Source organism: Geospiza fortis, unplaced genomic scaffold, assembly GCF_000277835.1.
Source record: "Geospiza fortis unplaced genomic scaffold, GeoFor_1.0 scaffold54, whole genome shotgun sequence".
NCBI lineage: Eukaryota > Metazoa > Chordata > Aves > Passeriformes > Thraupidae > Geospiza > Geospiza fortis.
Genome location: NW_005054301.1, coordinates 4,859,564 through 4,877,360, shown reverse-complemented (window position 1 = coordinate 4,877,360; position 17,797 = coordinate 4,859,564). Strand labels below are relative to the sequence as shown.

The window sequence follows — 17,797 nt, the reverse complement described above, 5'->3', positions numbered from 1 at the left end:
TTGGTTGCAAATCCCATTCCATATGCCATTGCAGATTCCACACCTAGGAATCTGGCAACTAGCTTTTCCAGCTCCTCATGCTTGTCCAAGTTTCCTGCACATAAAACAAATGGGAAATTCAGAGTAAGGAGAAGCTTTCAATACTGCTAAATTCTACAAAGAGTAGAATTCTACTGCTAAATTCCACCAACCAAGCTGTGCTTTATTTAAAGGCCCATAAGAGAACACTGAAAAAACCCCATATATGAAAACATAAGTGAAACAACTGCTGTGCAACATAAACTAAATCCAGGAAGTCAATTTCTCTTCACTGAAGTAAAAGCTGCTTTATCAGTTAGACTAAAGTTCAATGCTGAAACAACTGATGTTTTAAAGACCTGCAATTAGATACAGACTTTGAAATAAACATTCAGGGAACATACTATCATCCTCCAACTTACCCATCTCCTGCCGGGTGCTGCACACCCCAGCTCCATACTGGGACAGAACTTTAGCAGCTGCTTCTTGGCAAGCCCCAGTCTTCTGTGCAAACCCAAGGTAGTTGTAGGAACCCATATTTATGATGTCTTTTATCACTCTCCCTGTGTATCTGTGTTTTAAAAACAGCACAATTAGGGCACCCAGAATTTTAAAAATTATCTACACCAGAAGATTATTATTTCACTTTCCTAGACTATACACTGAAATGTTAAAACTCAACAGAACCAACCATTAAATTATTTCAGTACTGCCTCTCATCATCAAACTGCAACAATCAGTTATAAAGATTCTCTCCCTATCTTACAATCTCAAATTAATTCCCAGAAGACTTTACATTTACAGGTGAATTTGCTATCACACAAGAAATTGCTTGAGGCTTCTCAAACCATCTGTTGCTCTGGCATGTTCCTCCCTCCGTACCAGAAACATACAACTTTTCTTTCAATTACAAAATAACATCTCTAGATCAATTAACTTGGCAGCCTCTCAAGCGGGATATCCTCTAACAACAGAAAGGAAACACATCTGGCACTTCTGTGCTAACAATACATGACAAGAGAATAAGGATAAAGTTCAGCAGAAAAAAATCAATTTTAATTCTTTTGCCCTTGAAAGCCAAGAAGAGACATAACTAGTTTCACCAAGCACTGTGCTGCAAACCTCTTCACATCAAACCTGTGATACGTCATTTCCAATTTGTAAAAATCCTTTATTGTATTTCTCATTTTGTTTCGACAGACTACTTCAGTTCTGACTCAAAACAATCATGTTAAAATCAGTTCAGACAGCAACATTTACTTAAAGTGGCAGAACTTCTTCTCAATCAACACAAAGTCACAAGCAGCAGAGCAATCCAATGTATCCACATCAGGTATTAATATTATATGCACAAAGGTATTAATTTTATTACAGATGCATGTCCAGGAAATCTTAATACAGTAAGGTAGCCAAAAGAAGGCAAGATCATTTAAGATAAATCTAATCACCTTGGTGGCTAAATCTATTTCAAAAGAACAAAACTGATTGATTTAAGCTGCTAGAAAGCTCAAACTTTCATAATAAAGCTCATAATTCACTGCTCCTTTGACCTCACATCCTACAACTTGCTCTTAGAGACCCTATATCTTAAGGCAGCTCTTGCAAGTGTTTTCTTCAGTTCTGACTCACGTGAATGTCCAGTTATAGTCATGGGAAACTCTCTCCATCATGTCCACTTTGGCCCCTGGCACACTGCAGATCGGACGGTTCCAGCTGTCCCGAATGCGCATATAGAGGTTTCTGTTGTAGAAATTTTCAAAGTCCTGGTACAATGGGACAAAGTCCTGAAACACATCAAAAGCACTCAAAGTAAAAGGAAAAAATATATATGATAGTAAAATAAGAGTAGCAGGAATAACTATTATCTGTCATTCTGGTGTAATGAAAAAACTCAGGAAAACACAAAACATAAAATAACCCCCTTCATTAAATCCTGGGCATATAATCTTTGCAGGAGAGCTACGGTCGGCCTCTGAGTTAAGCAGAGTAAGGGAACATGCAATGGCTTTTTGGCACCAAACATTGCTGTACTGAATACACAAAGACTTTGGAAAACTAAGGTGCTCTACCATATTTTATTCTGTGCATAAGGAACGCATTTAATATAGCACCACTAGCATTATTTTACACATTACCATTAGAACTTTCCACAATTTTTTGTTTTCAATAGAAGCTAATAAGCTGCATTATGGTACCTCTCTTCTGCACAGCTTATCAACACTGAAGTCCCACATGATTTTTATGAATGAGCCTTTCCTGAATTTTAGCTTCCCTTCCAAGGTTTTCCAGGAAAAGTGAGTGACTGCCTTGAATGGATAACACAAGAATGTCAAACTAACTGTGGTAGCAAGGACATCTGACCACTCAAGAACATTTTTTTCTTGCCCCAAAGTCACAAGATTTCCTTTTTACTATTTAATTAAAGAAAGTTTGACGTTTAGTAGAGATAAGAATGCATAATTCATTTGCTTCTGTTGGGGGAAAAAAAATCACCACATTTTTAATCATCTACAGAAGGAAAAAGTAGAATTTATTACAAATGTATGAGCCAGCCGAGCATTTCTTCCTGTTTTTCACAAGAAAAATGCAAACATTATGATGGGAATTTTATTTTTGGTGACAATATGAGAAAGGCAGAGTATCTCACCAAGTACTGTAGTGTCAGACATTTGTACCACTGAAGCAAAACTGGGAGCATTTATGGCAGCTTTTTAATAAAAACACAAACAAGCACTTACAAGCTCTTACTTACAATGCTTGCCTCTAGAGGTACTTTTTTCATTACCTTCCTATTTTAATGATTTAACAACCTTGCCCTTGCAGTTTGGAGTAAAAGAACATTTAGATCCACACCTTTGCGTCCTCCTACCAGCAGCTGCACAGAAAAGACCAAGCCCAAAAGTGCTAACTTCTAAGCAGATAAAGCTGCACCTAAACCCATTTCTGATCTACCTGTGTCAAAAAGGCACAAAGATATTAATTTCCATCATTTCAACTGTGGAAACACTACCCAAATTTAGCTAGCAATCACTCTTTCAGAGAATCACAAGTATGTCCTTTCTCAAAGGGACAGTGGGAATCAAATTTCTAGGTCCTAAGATGCACAGAAGGGGAATTGTTTCTTCCATGTTCCTGTCCCAATTCATGACACAAAATCAAAATAATTACCTGCAATTGTTTCAAACCCTCTGCTACATTACTTGTAGAGGGGTGGGGGAAGTGAGACCAAAAAGAAATCCTGGCACATAAGAAGATCAATACTTGAGAGATTTGTTAAATCTAATTATAATCTACTGAGATGCTTCTCAGTATTTTCAATTCCTCTTAACCATCTACACACAAGAGTTCAGCTTTGCACAGTTATCCAAGCACACCAATTGTGTGAGCTGAGAAACAACTCACAGGGTATTATAGCCAAGGTTCTTGGCTGGAAGGGGGAGGCTGGAAATGAGTCATCAACTCAAGCAGGTATGCCTGGGCCCATACAGCCCAATCTCACTTCAGATTACTCATCAGATGAGGTTTCTTTTGAAACCCAAGCTGACAAAGCCAGAACAGTAACAAGCTCAACTGGTGACTTAAGGACAATCATCCACAACAGGCTGGCACCACCAGTATAGGTAACACAAGCATTCTTTTAAGAAAAAGCCAGCACTAGAACTAAGTTTAAAGTTACTGTGAGGTACAGAAGTTCTCTGAATCTACTGGATTATGATAAAGAAAAAATATGCTTTAAAAGTCAACAAGAGTTCCAGGAATAAATTATGGGTAAGAGAACTAAGGTTTAATATGGGACACTAGCTTTAGTTTGTTGGAGTACCAAGTTGTAGGATTGTAGTAAAGGGCTTTAAGTGTAGGTGTCAGCACACTGTCAACTCCTTTGTTATCTATGTATGTACTGCTCCCTCCAGCAAACCATCCTCAGATAGGTCCCATGAGAAAGTTCCTTGGAATAGAGCAAGCAGGAAATGTTATTTTGGCATAATGCAAAAACAGATTGTCTATTTCCTCAGCGATGCTAATCCCACTGAGGGGCTCTCATGACCCACACATCTGAGAATGTAAAAAACAAAGCGTAAGGATATTATGCCTTTATAAACTGATACTGATTTTTGGAGTTTCAGAGCCCTCTTTTGGAGCTGGCATACAGGAACGGATGGTCTGCTGGTTGGTTTGGGGGCTGGTTTGTTTGTTTGTTTGTTTACCTCCTCCATCTTTCTACAGTGTGGCATTCCAGATGAAGAGTAGATAGTACAACAAAAAGACCACTTGAATTCCTCATGCTAATTTAATGTTTCCAATCTTTGAACCAAAAAAAAATAAACACCTGGGGAGGAAGGGAGGGATGAACTCTATCAATCCATACTTTTCACCCAGAGGGCACAGGAAGAGGCTCCCAAGGGGAAGTGGTCACAGCACCAAGCCTGACAGAGATTGAGAAGTTTGGAAACTCTCTCAGGCACAGGGTGTGACTCTTTGGGATGTCTTGTGCAGGCCTCAGTGTCATTGTGGGTGCCTTCCAACTTAGCATATTCCATTATTTCAAATTTTTGACAGATGCAACCACAGTGCTCTGCTGCAACAGCATCCTAGAGCTGGAAGCAACCACTATCACCTTTAAATCTTGTTATTGTTATCTTCAGATCTTGTTATTTTTCTATCAAGTTCTCATCTTATTTCAGATCCAATACTCTTCCTAGCTGTAAGGGTCCCTAAGAATATCAGTCTGAGATTAAAGTTTCATTCAGAGGAAAAATATTCTAGGAATTGCTTCTTTGAGCAATCTTCTGAGTAAACAGAGTCAAACAACCGCAACACTGGACCCAAAAGAGGGAGCAAAAGCAGCAAGTTCTTTCATTTATGGAGCTAAAAAAAATCCTAAACAGCTCTATTCCTGTCAACTTCAGCCTAGAACACATCCCCTATTGAGGGGATGCCTGATGAAGAAACTGAAGTACTAGAGGTCTCCCAGAAGCCTGAAAAGCATAGCAATTTCAATGAAAAGCACAGCCAGTTAAGGGAAGAACAAAATTCTCCCTTGGGGTGCAACACCTTAGCATAGGTGATTTGGGAATCTATTATTTCATCATCCTCTAAATGAATATTGCAACAAGTGAAGGTCATAATGAGAGCTTTGTAGCCTCTAGCTCAGGGCACAGGGACATGCAAATGCAGTGATTATGCTACTTTCAGAGCCAAGTTTTCACAGCATGGCACCTAAGCTAACAAATGGTGCCATGAGCACCAGCAGGGCTTATCTACAATTCACATAACATGCTCTCTGATAACACACACATAACTGACTCTGAACAGAAATCCAGCAGACAATTGCAACAAATTCCAGGCCTCTTTTAGAGGAAGCAGAAAGACTAGTTTCACCTTGCTGTTGTGTGAGTCAAGGAAAGTGGAGCAATAACTGTGGGTAGCCTTTGTATCATCAGGAGGCCCCTGATGAGCAACAGAGATGCTAAGACAACATTGAACAAACAATTCCAGTTTACTGCCCCTGAAATATTCCTACAGCTGGACTCCTGTGAACACGTGTTTGAAAACCCCAAATACTAGCAACATGTTCTAGCTGGGTAAGCTACAGAGCATGAAGCAGTATTAGAGAGTTACCAGCCCCATTCAGAGTCACTCCCAAACACAAAACATGGAAGGTAATCAACAGGCAAATCAGGCTGCAGGAAAGGTTAAAGTGATTTTCATCCTGCCTGTAAAATCCTGGAAGCATTTTGCAGATTTACCTATATTTTATGACTAGACAGCACATTAAATTGGTATGTATAAATTGATTCCAGGGTAATTGAGAATTGTTAATCTTGCCATTTACCCATGCCTAAAACAGACCAGTAATGCTTCAGAGAGGATGTGCTACACAACACTGGTTTCCAGGAAAAGCTCAGCTGAATATATTTTAAACAAAGCCAAAACCCATGAAACTATTTCCTGGAAATCAGTACTAGCAAAGTCTGCCGCTTTTCACCCTTTTGTGTTTTAACAAAGAGTGAATATTAGGCCTTCTTGGAATCATTCATATCAATGCATGGCTCCAATAAATTCCAAGGAATTTACCTGCCATCAGAAACAGCTGTAATTCAAACCTGTTCAAAATTCTGCTCTGCTCTTTAAATTTGTTTGGTCACTTGCAGTTTTCTAGTTATGATGCAGAGTAAGATTATCCTTTAAGTGACCATTTAAGAATTTGCTCTACTGAAATAAACTGCCCTCCATAACATAGAAAAACTGAGTCTTTTCCTTGTGTTTGTTTTTAATACTATTTTGGACCTAAGTTTATGTTATGCTTTTAAATGTAAGCACCTTCAGAAACACATCACAGAAAATCCACAAACTTCAATTCCGTGATTTTCAGAACAAGTTCATTCAGCCCTTCACAAAATACTTCCTCACACTACATAATTTTGTAATTTTTTACCTATGCAATTACGAATTATTTCAAAAAGGTAAGGCTAATCCTTTTGCTTGATACTTAAGAAAATCATAATAACCTAGTTGGCTCTTGAGAATTTCAGTAATAAAAAATGTTAATTTCCACACAGAGGAAAGATTCCCACAAATCTGCCAGAAAGCACTCCAGTGGAATCACAGGGGTTCTCCGATTTGCACATATTAATAACAATAAAAAGGTCAGTTTTGAACCTTTTTTACACACTAGTACCTGCATTCCCTTACCAAAAGGTGACTGGGCTGTCATCCAGCAGAGAGACACAAATATTGGAGAAAAGAACTTCAAAACAAGTAATTGAGCACACACCTCTCCCTCTACCTCCTGCACCAAAATAACCCCTGGTTCCCACAGTAGACATGCTGCAACGTGCTCTCATCAATTCATTTGCAAGCAAACAAAGCTTAAAGCAGCAAAGGGTGAGGATAAGTACTGTATGTTCTAGACCTCACGCGACTGCTTTTCTATTTGTCTGATATCAGAAGCAGCTATTACAATCTAAGTGCTAGAGACATGATTTGGGGAAGTACACTGGGCTGAGATTTCTCCAACACCAAAACTTCTTTAAACAGGATTTCCTATTTTTCATTCTTACGCAATATTCACTGGCACTTCTTATTAGCTCCATCCACAGACATCCTATGTACAAAACAAAACCAGAATATGTGCATCTCCCCATGGAAGCTGTAACCAACACAGAAACTGAAAGAGTTTCAATTCTTTCAGGGTAAGATGCAATGCTGAGTTAATTTATAAAAAAATTCAAGGCCACATTTCTTTTAGTACTAAGATAACCTGTTGCTAACAACCTCTGTGCTTCAAGGTCCTCTGTGGCAATCTCTACTGAGAGCCTAATATCAATAATGCGTTACTGAATTAGACCTATTGCCTCCTTTTTTCACTCACTCAGAAGTCAGTTTTAGCAATAGTGTAAATTTAAACTCCTGTACTTTTAACCAATATGAAATGCATTTTACTCATTAAACTCCTGTAAGAATGCTTCTTTTTTGGAATTTAGTGCCCTACTATGAATCTGCTGAATTCTACCTCACAGTGTTTACAGAAAGAAGCTACTGTGAGGTCATTTTAGGCACTGGTCCTTAGCTACTGTAAAAAGACATGCACTTTATTCCAGTGCTGTCTCCAAAAAAAAGCTCCAAAGGAGCCTTCCCTGTTTTAGTTCCTCCCTGCCACCCTTGATTATTTGTTTGCCTTACAGAGATATCCTTTCTGACCCCTCCTATTTTCTGCTAGCCAACTGCTTGTGTGGCTGCACAGAGAACTAGAAACCAGCAACTGGAAAAGGAATTTCCTTAACATTTTATAAGCCACATCGGCTCTCCAAAGCAGTTGAGAAAAATAGTTTGAGAGAACCCAAATCAGCAAGAATAAGACCTCTGGAGACAGCTCACTAGTAGTCGCACTCTTCTAAGAGGGGTCACATAAGGAGTTAGCAAAAAAATAGCTTGTGAACTTCATGTTTCAGCAGTAGCTTCCTAAAAACAAGTAACTCCTGTGGGGAATAAAGATCTCTAAAAATAATTTACAAGTACTGAAAATCAGAATTATCCATTCCAGGCTAACTGCGGAAGCAGGCAAGACCTTTCACCTGGTAACAGAAGCTTTTGTGAGTAGGTCGTAACATGAATTAATTCTTTCTAATCACTATCAGTGAGGCACGAGTCAGTACCTCAAATTACTCATCACCTAACCTGCTTGTGTTCTGGACTCCAAAAGAATTTAAAATTGTATTGCTTGTGCTCTGGATCTGACCCACAAGCTTCTCTTTGCAACTGCTTCAGATGATGAGAGTTAATAACATTTCTAAATCAAAACTCAGCCACCAGATCAGCATCAGAAAGCCTCCCATTGGTGTGAAACTAAAACCAGAGCCCTTCTTTAAGTACAGATGGAATATGCAGTCTCTTTTTCCCAAACTCTTGTTTCTGCAGCTGGGGGATCTTTCAGTATGTTCATGTAACTGTTGATGCAGCTTTGCACTGAGACAGATGAGGAAACTACTCTGAGGAAAAATAACTCAAAAGAAACATTTTTTTTATAACACGGCACAACCTGTATAGCAATTGGGGCATCCAGAAGACAAGGAAAACAGCAGAAAATTTTGAACACCACTTCTCCCCAAAGAAACACTCAAGCCTCAGCCCATTTCCCATGAACATTATTTCCCAGTGGTTACCTTCTGTTCTTCTCTTTCTGTTGCATTTTGACACTTCTCAATCTTCCACTGCCTCATGAAATCTCGCAGATATCCAAAGAGAGTGAGAACGCCATAGCCAACATAGGTCAGCACAGCAACCAGCATTGGTGTTTCTTCAAAAGCTTCATTGAAAGGCCTTTTGTATAATCCTCCATTGTGCACAATATGATTTATCTATAGTAAAAATTTAAAGAGAGGCAGTTGAGGTATTAATTGAAAAAAAGGCAGATAGACATTTCAGAGCAGTCCCCAGCTCCGCATCCCCCACCACTCAGCAAAAACTGCTTCTAGCTAAGTTCAGCCATTACTGATAAACACTGCCAGCCTCCATATATGAAGTTGCCAAATTGCTGATATAACCCAAATCACAGTTACCAATCTAGGGTAGTTTAATCTAACATCTCATTAAAACAATTTAGTTTGCAAAGTTACAAACAGAGCATTGCTTCCATCTAGGCAACCAAAACGAAAAAAGTGCCTTCACCAAGAGAGCACAAGTAACAGAACAGCGATGCATCCCAGGGTTACTACAGTGAAAAACAAAATAGAAAGTAATAGTTTTATTGATCTAAACAATATATTCTCAGACTTGGAAGCCTATATTAGTGTCACAAAACAATCATAATCCACGTATCTCTGTAGCTGTTAGCCTAAAGATGCTGACATAAACATTGTACTCATCCATGAGGCCGACATGACACCACAGACAAAAAAGTCATTGTATACAGAGTCTCAACACAGCACATATGTCAGTATACAGAACAAAGAATGGCTTTCTGCATAAAATCCACAGTAAAAGTCATCTTGCTACTTACATGTCATCTAAAGGTAGGAGATTTACTAGCTGCCTAGTGTATACAGCAGGTCTGTCCCAAGTACAATTACTAGAATATGCAATATTTGTGACTGTTACAGAAAAACTTCACAGCTACAGGGCAAATGCTCACCCAATATTAACACTGGGGAGAAAGATCATGGTTTTAACTAGACTGCTTTTTCAAATTGTTAAGTTAAAGATCAGATCTCATAAGTTAATGAATGAAAACATAGAAACCTAGCCATTAGATGCAAATGGATATCTTGGCTAAGTTTTAGAATGGCTGCACGATAATAGAATAGCTACATATGAAAGACCATTCTATAAGACAGAAATCCCCTTTGTGTGCCATCAAGTATATATTAAAGTAAGAAATATATTTCTTAAAACATACTAATCAAAAAAATCTCAACACCTAGGAAAGAGATTGAACCTAAATTCATCAAAAAAAGACAATGGCAAATAATTCCTGAGGGGTGTGGGCCAGCAGACAGAATAAAACCAGTTATTCACCTATGTCATTCATACCATCATATGGTAAAGTAAGGTAGAATCATACTAACCTCTACAAGAGTTGATGAATCAATAAGGCACACATACTTGCTGGCATCACCAGACACTGAATTATTTGGAAAGTGATACCTGCTCATCTCAGGTGCTGGAGCAAGTCTGTATTTTATGTCTGTCATTAATATCACGAAAGCAATTTTTCAGAAGCAAGGGGCTGTTCTTAGCAATACAATTATGCTATAGCAGTGCAGTCACCAAGTATAAACCACAACAGCACCTTCCTTCCTGACAGTCATTTCTACCTCTTCCCTTCCTCTGACACAGTTTTAAGCAAAGCAACTCCTTGATTTGGACACAATAACTGTGGGGACTTACGAATAGGTCAATGTATGGAAACAAAATAGCAAAGACATAGTAGGAGTTTCTCTTTTAGCAGCAGCACTTAAAGACAGATGCAGGTAACTAGCTTGCAGTGCTTTGAGGCCCGGTTTAATACTGAAGTATTATTTTAAAAACACCACATACAGCAATGGCTTAAGGTAGAAAATTACCATGGCTTTGGCACAATTGTAGGAGCACTTGCTTACCACATTGCAGCTCAAGTGCTGGCAATTTAAGGCTTTAGTGCAGGCCAAAGGTTCACACACCATTCTCTTCATGAACACACCAGTCAAAGAAACTGCCCCTGCCCCACTCACTCCCACTTTGAGCCATCTGCACCAGCCTCCAGCTAGTACAACTAGAGCCACTAAATTTGATTATCAGCATAGCATCCCTTCAACACTGAACTGATCCATGCTGGAAATATAATTGTCTGCAGAAGTTTATTCACTAGACCTTAATAGTCTTTACAGCACTGCTCCACAAAGTCATTCAATAGAGCTCAGCAAACAAGAGACAGCAGCTTTTGGAGAGAGAGGAGGGGCAGCAGCACCATGACCATCACAGAATCAGTGAGCCAACAATGCAAAGGAAAAACCGTGAGAGCCACCTACCTCTTCTCTATTACTCTCAGAATTCCTTAACTGTATCACTACGGCTCCCGTACAAAAAACTATCAAGTTTTGTTGCATCCAGGTACAAGGAAGATCACACACTGAAGCTCCAACCACCACAGTTTCACAGCTTGGGGAATTACAAGTAGAAGTTTGCATCCTCACATTGTCAGCTCAGGCTGTGAAGAGCAGCTGTTCAGGAGCAGGCACATTATATACCTGCCACCTGTGCCTGCCTACCAGCAGCTGATTTCTGGATAAGCAGACAGAAAACTGGTAGTGACTACTTTGCAAATTACCTAGTATTGAATAACTAGAGATCACATCAAAGCTTCTAGTGTCTTTCCCAGGTAACTGGCAGTTCATCTGGAAGAGATAAAAGACTACAATCCTAAGATAATGGATCTGATGTTACCAAGCACCAAAAAGTAGTTACTGAAAAAAACAAACTAAGAGACCCAAATCCATATGCAAACTTAATCAAAATAAAAACATACCACTTTTTTTCCAGGTCTTTGGAGGTGCCTGTGCTTGTAACAAAGGCTAAAACTAAAAAAACTATTCAATATGGTCAATCCCAACATTTCACTAGGAAAGGCCTTTTAAGAATACCTGTGTTGATCCAAGCCATACTCCAATCAATTTCACCTTACAGTTTTTGTCCACCAGCGTGCTAATACATCCTTAAATTTGCATGTCAGCTATGATATCAGCTGAGAAGCTTGTGTTATCCTAGCTGAATAAAAAAAATTAAAGAAAAGACTGAATGCAATTCCACAAACTCTTCATGAAGCATATGACCATAAAAAATCTCTATTTAACTACAGAAGAGGTATTTGTAGTCACATCAAATACAAGCCTATTTGTTTTTCAAGCATGTAAGCCTTCAAATGAAGGCTTACATGCTGCAAGCTCCAAAGCCGCTGCAAAAGAACAGCAATTTCAGTTCCAGAGACCAAGAAAGAAGGTAGCTACAGTTCAGAGCCTAATTTCCTTTTATCAGGAGGAGAAAAAAGGCATGGAAGATTAAGACTTTTATGATTTCAACAAGCTTTATGATCATAAAGTGAGCCATGACCTTTGAAGTAGAATACACACCATATCCAAGTACGAAAAACAGTCAGAGTTCACTTAAACACATGGATCAAAAAAATTACATGTATGCTCACCTACAACTCTCTTTCCTGTACTGTGCAGAGTACCTGTATGCAGAAGAGCACCATCACATTAAGGAACTCAGCTGCAGGAGGATCAGAGAGCACAACTCAGCTGCTTACAGAAGGCCGCAAAGAACCAGCCACAGGTAATACCTGTGTTGGGCCAAACTCTTGGCAAAACAAAGCACAGGAAACAGTATTGTAGCAGTTACTGAGCTGCAGCAGCATCACACAGCTACTGCTAGAAAGGACTACACTGGTCTAAGCAGAATACACGAGAGTCTGATGATAATCACAGAATTTACTTAGTTGGACCCACAAGGACCATCGAGTCCAACTCCTGGCCCTGCACAGCACAACTCCAAGAGTCACACCACCTACTTCAGGGAGCTGTCCAAGAGCTTCTTGAACTCTGTCAGGCTTGGTGCTGTGTCCACTTCCCTGGGTCACTGTTCCAGTGCCCGGGTAAAGAGTATTTTCCTAATATCCCACCTTAACCCACCCCAGAACACCTTCATGCCCTTCCTTCTAGTAATCAGTCCTGTCACTGATTACTAGAATGAAGAGGTCAGTGCATGCCCCTCCTCTTCTCCTGTTGAGGATGTTTTAACTGCTATAAGGTGCTCCCTCAGCCTCCTCTTCTCCAGGCTGAACAGACCAAGTGACCTCAGTCACTCCTCACAAAGCTTTCCTTCTAGATCCTTTCACCATCTCTGTAGCCCTCCTTTGGACACTCTCTATATCCTCTGTGGGTGAGAAGAGAAAAACTGCGCACAAACACAGGAACATCTGCAGATACTGCTGTAGACAACACACAGGATTTACCAAGGACTCTGGGTACACACCTGGCATGGCAGGCATGTACTTTAGGGAGAGAAGATGCTACAAGTGCAATACATGCTGCACAAGTATGAGAGCAGTACACAGTAACTGCTTATTGCTGCTACCCCAGGAAGGGACCAACACTGTATCAAAGAGGCCATTTCATTTCATGCTGACAGGAAGAACAAATTCACATGAACCTGGCAGACTTAATGTAAACACATTAAAAAGATTATTTATGCTGGAACACAACTTTGCTAAATTCTTATTAAAATTTAGTAGCTTCTCATTGCCACATACTACATGTGCTGCAGAAATTTTACTAACAGGTTTGCTGCTTCTATTTTTAGAAACACAGTGTGAAAGACCACATCCATGAGTGTGCCTCCATATGCAAACGTGGCCACATTCATCACAAAGGATTGAGGAAATCAGCATTACAGAAATCACAGCAGTGAGAATTCCATGAAAGGGGCTGCTCTAAAATGTCAGATACCCTGTGGTAATTTTACTGTCACCTCTAGCCCTTTTCCTTGCACGGCTTTGCTTAAGACTTCCAATCTCAGACTGTTGCATGGGTAAAAAGACAAAGTGTTTACTGCCAAAGTTAGAATTAACCAGTTTGAATCACATTTTAAGCTTTAAAAAAAACCCCACAGGAGATAAACTTGTTTTATAAAACAGACTTTAGGAGTATATTTCTAATTAAAGATTTGTTCTTCCTGACAGGTATTATCAAATATTTTTATTTACAGTCAGTCACAACAAATTTGACAGTCCTTGTTTAAGATGCACTTACCACATCTACAAAAACAGTGTAAATCTTCGTAACATTTAAAAGTTGTTTGGGCTTGGGTTCTCCCCTGCCCTCCATTAGCAAGTAAAGGATGCAAATAAACTTGGTGATTTTTGCTTACTACATATAGGTGACAATTTGAATTCTACTGAGACTATACTATTTTTCTTAAATTTTTTAAGAAAATATTTAATTTTTAAATTAAAATAATTTTTAAATTCTTTATGTTAAATTACCTTAAACCTCATACGTAGCTTTATCTATTATGTTTAGTAGATTTCAGGCACACAGAATACTAAATATGATTTACAATAAAGATTTCCAAAGACAGACCAGGTCTGCAGTGCTTCCCCAACAAGTTGATCTCCAGGCTCTCAGATACCTCTGAAAGCATTTCCTGACATATTTTAGAATCTGCTCTCATTTTTATAGACACTAAATCCCATTACTTCCTAAACTTTTCAACCCTAAGTATTCTTCAAAACTATACTTTTGAATTAAAAACAGTTCTTTTTCTAGGATTCATTTCTTAACAATGGCAAAACAAAAAACCGGAAACCTCACTGAAGATGGGCCAATGCTTTATGTTCCACCTAGCGAAACTGAAGTCAATAGATAAATAAAGCTTTTGTCCCCCCAACAAACTGAACACATGAAATTTAGAAAAAAAATTGGTTTTGTTGTACAATTAAGACAGAAAAATACAACATATCACTCAAGCCAATATGGTAAAAATAAATTAACTTGTATACATCTATAACAATTTCTGAAGAGCATTTAAGGCTTATCACCAGCTGAATTTGAACTGGCAGTCCAAATACAATCAACAGACTTTAACACTCCACCCAAACTAATTTTTCAGTAGCACATAATATCAGCAGCTATCACAGACATTTGTTTTCATACCAGCACAGACACACAAATTCTCAACAAGCGCAACATTGGCACTACACCTACTAATTTAATATGATGACCCCAAATATTCATTTAGCCAGGGAAAATGTTGAGTAGCTGTTCCTTCCACAAAGGCTTACAGACTTTTATAACTGAATTTGGTAGTAGAAAAAGATCATTGTGCACAGGTACACTTTTTCAAAAATAGAGGAGTTTTGTCAATTAAAACATCTGAACAAGGTTGCAGTCTTTTCTAGATCATACAACTTTCTTCTCACTTCAGTTTTACATCACTGACACGATAAATACAGTCAATCATCAAACCAAGCAAGAGTTGGAAAGCAGTCATTCCTTTCCTCAGGTCTGATGTAAGCCTCAGAGTACCTGCTGTAAGTCCTAAGGCACACATCTTCACAGGGGTTTGGGGATTGCATGCTAATTTCCAAACCTGGACAAACTCCCCTGCAGTCCATGAGTTCACCTCTGTAACCATGGAAAAACTAAGGTTGGAAGGGACCTCCATTGTGTCCAAGCCCCAACTCAAAGCAGGGCTAACTACAACAGGTTGCCAAGGGCCATGTCCAACCATCTGGAACCTCTTGAACTCCTTCATGGATGGAGACTCCACAACCTCTTTGGGCAAATTCTTCCAGTATTTTACCACCCTTGTGGGAAAAATTATTTTCCTTAAGTGCAATCAAAATTTCCTATTCTTCCAAAGTACATGTGTTGCCTCTCCTATTATTGCCACACGCTTCCAAGAGTCTGGCCCCATTTCCTCTATATCCTGCAGCCAGCTAGTTAAGCCTTCTCTCTTCCTAAGGATGAACAAACCCAGCTCTCACAGCCTCTTCATTTCTTGGGGACCCTCCACTGGATTCACAGATTGATGTGGTTATGTCAGCATGTGTCTGAGAAGCTCAAAACTGGACATCATTTGCAAGATGCAGTCTCCCAAATGCTGAGCAAGGGGGAACAACCACTACTTCAAGAAGAAGTTAATGAGATTTAGATTCTCGGGATCTTTTTTTCCTGTCAGAAGTACTTAAATTTTAAATTTGCATATAGATGTGAAAAAAACCTCACAATTCTGGACTCCAATTCCTTTTTGCACCAGTGGATAGGGTAGTTATTTAATACATTTATCTTATCCTAACTTTCATCTGAAATGTGATTCACGTCACTAAAGCACTTGTAGCAAGAAGAACTTGCAGTATCTGCTGCAGTCATCCTAAGTGTGCTCTCCAAAAGAAACTACACTAACCTGAATTCTAGCAAAAGCATCTTAGAGGATGAAGCCATTGTTCCCCTGCATCCTGCAGCAATCCCACAAGATGAAACTTTAAGCAGTTTGTGCCATTTAAGAAGAGCAACCACAAACCACAAGACTACACAAACTGTTTTCTGTATATCCACACCAAAACTTCCAGGAAAGAAATATCTATGCTGGCCATTTTAATAGCTGCTAGAATTCAGGACTTGTAACAGCCTTAAAGGAATGCAAATCCCACAGTCCTCCCACTTTTATCAACCAAACTACTCCTTGTCTTCCTGAGGAAGCAGCACAAGACCTTGTTTACAAAGGCATGTATGTTATCTGGAAGTTGCTATAGGACAGTGTTTGAAAACCTTCTAGAAACATCAGGGAAATTAAAATTAGTTTATATAACTCCAGCTCCTATCTAACTGACTTGGAGATACTGCACACAATAGAAATTAAGAACTTGATATCTAAAACCTACATTCCAATTTAAATTTTTTAGGTTGAGACTACTACTTCTTTAACTTCTAGAAGCACAACAGAACCATTCTAACGTGAGAAGCTCAATTACAGATTTTAAAAAAAATCACATGACTAAGAATTTGGTCACAATAATAGGCGGATTCAAATAAATTATCTTGGAAAATAAGGGCATCTTCTCCCATTAAAGATGTCCCAATCTCCCTATTCTAAGCAAGAAAAATCTTTTCAGATGCAGCACTGGAAAACCATTAGTCATTTGCAAAACATTCCAATGAAGAAATACGTTCCAGTTTAAAACTGCATTGCAGAAAGAAAAAGCAATTTCCCCCCACTTATTATTCCCACAAGTTTCTTAATAGCTCCTAAACACCATTTTTATATTGAACTCAACACTCTCCCCAAAACAGCGGGAGGGCATAAAAAGCAGAATCGTGCACAACTTGAAGAAGTAACTTCACATCTCTTTTACTAAGATTTGCTCTCTTTCTCCTATCTATGTTCAACTCCTCACATCATGACAATACCCTTTGAGATGTCAGGTTTTTATCTTACATACTGCAGTATTACACCAGAGTTCTCAATCAATTTTAAGTCCATCCATAAATTACTATACTTTCTAACCATTAACTCCCTTAACTGTATACAGTCAGAAAATAGTCACTTTTCTTCAACATTCCACAATTTTTAATTTCTATATGATTCTTCAATCTCTTTTAATTAAGGTGTTCATAATGAGATTGAAATTCAGTGAATGCAACAATCTCTAAACAGATTAACTTCAAGCAGGAGCCAAGTAATTTGAACACAGGATATCTCAGGAAAGCCAAGAGCTGTTACTTATCTTAGTACTTCAGCAGAATGTTTTTACTATGCTCAAACCCTAACTTCAAATGGTCACTTTCCCAGTCACTGATGATATTTTATTAATCTCCAAGGTAGCCAGAGTCTGTTACTGCGCAATTTTAGTAAGCAGCAAGTTTCTCGTCTCCTCTTACCAATGAGGTTTAGCAGTTCAGAAGGAGACAAATACAACCCCTTTGAAAATTAAGTGAACAATTTCACCCTCTTCTGAGCATGCTGGAGTAACAGTAAAGAACCTACTCTATGTCAAATACCACCCTTAGTGGTATCATAAGGCAACATTTGAATCTAAGTTTTACTTTTTTTAGGATAAAAATCTCCAAAACATAAACAAACAAATCAAGAATTAAAAAACCCTCCAAGTTACACAGATCACCTGAGCAGAAACGTCCTATGTAGAAGAGGACTCCTTTTTTTCATACAGTCCAAAGTGGGTAAAGCTTTCCTGCACTATCAAGCCCTACTGGGGGGCACGGTAATGCACTACCCTGTCTCTAAA

The 17,797-nt window shown here is 38.8% G+C and overlaps 1 protein-coding gene across 1 annotated transcript in view; it reads right to left on the bottom strand.

Annotated features, from left to right (window-relative positions):
- The window catches only part of SPTLC2 (serine palmitoyltransferase long chain base subunit 2), a 63,677-nt gene extending 54,805 nt beyond the window's left edge, over positions 1-8,872 (bottom strand). Inside the window, exons 1-4 of the mRNA XM_005417452.2 lie at positions 8,682-8,872; positions 1,648-1,802; positions 441-589; positions 1-94 (exon numbers count right to left, since the gene is read on the bottom strand). Of these exons, the coding sequence (XP_005417509.1) occupies positions 1-94; positions 441-589; positions 1,648-1,802; positions 8,682-8,807 (524 nt within the window). The 5' untranslated portion in view covers positions 8,808-8,872. The remainder of the gene's footprint in view (positions 95-440; positions 590-1,647; positions 1,803-8,681) is intronic.
- Positions 8,873-17,797: the final 8,925 nt, after the last annotated feature.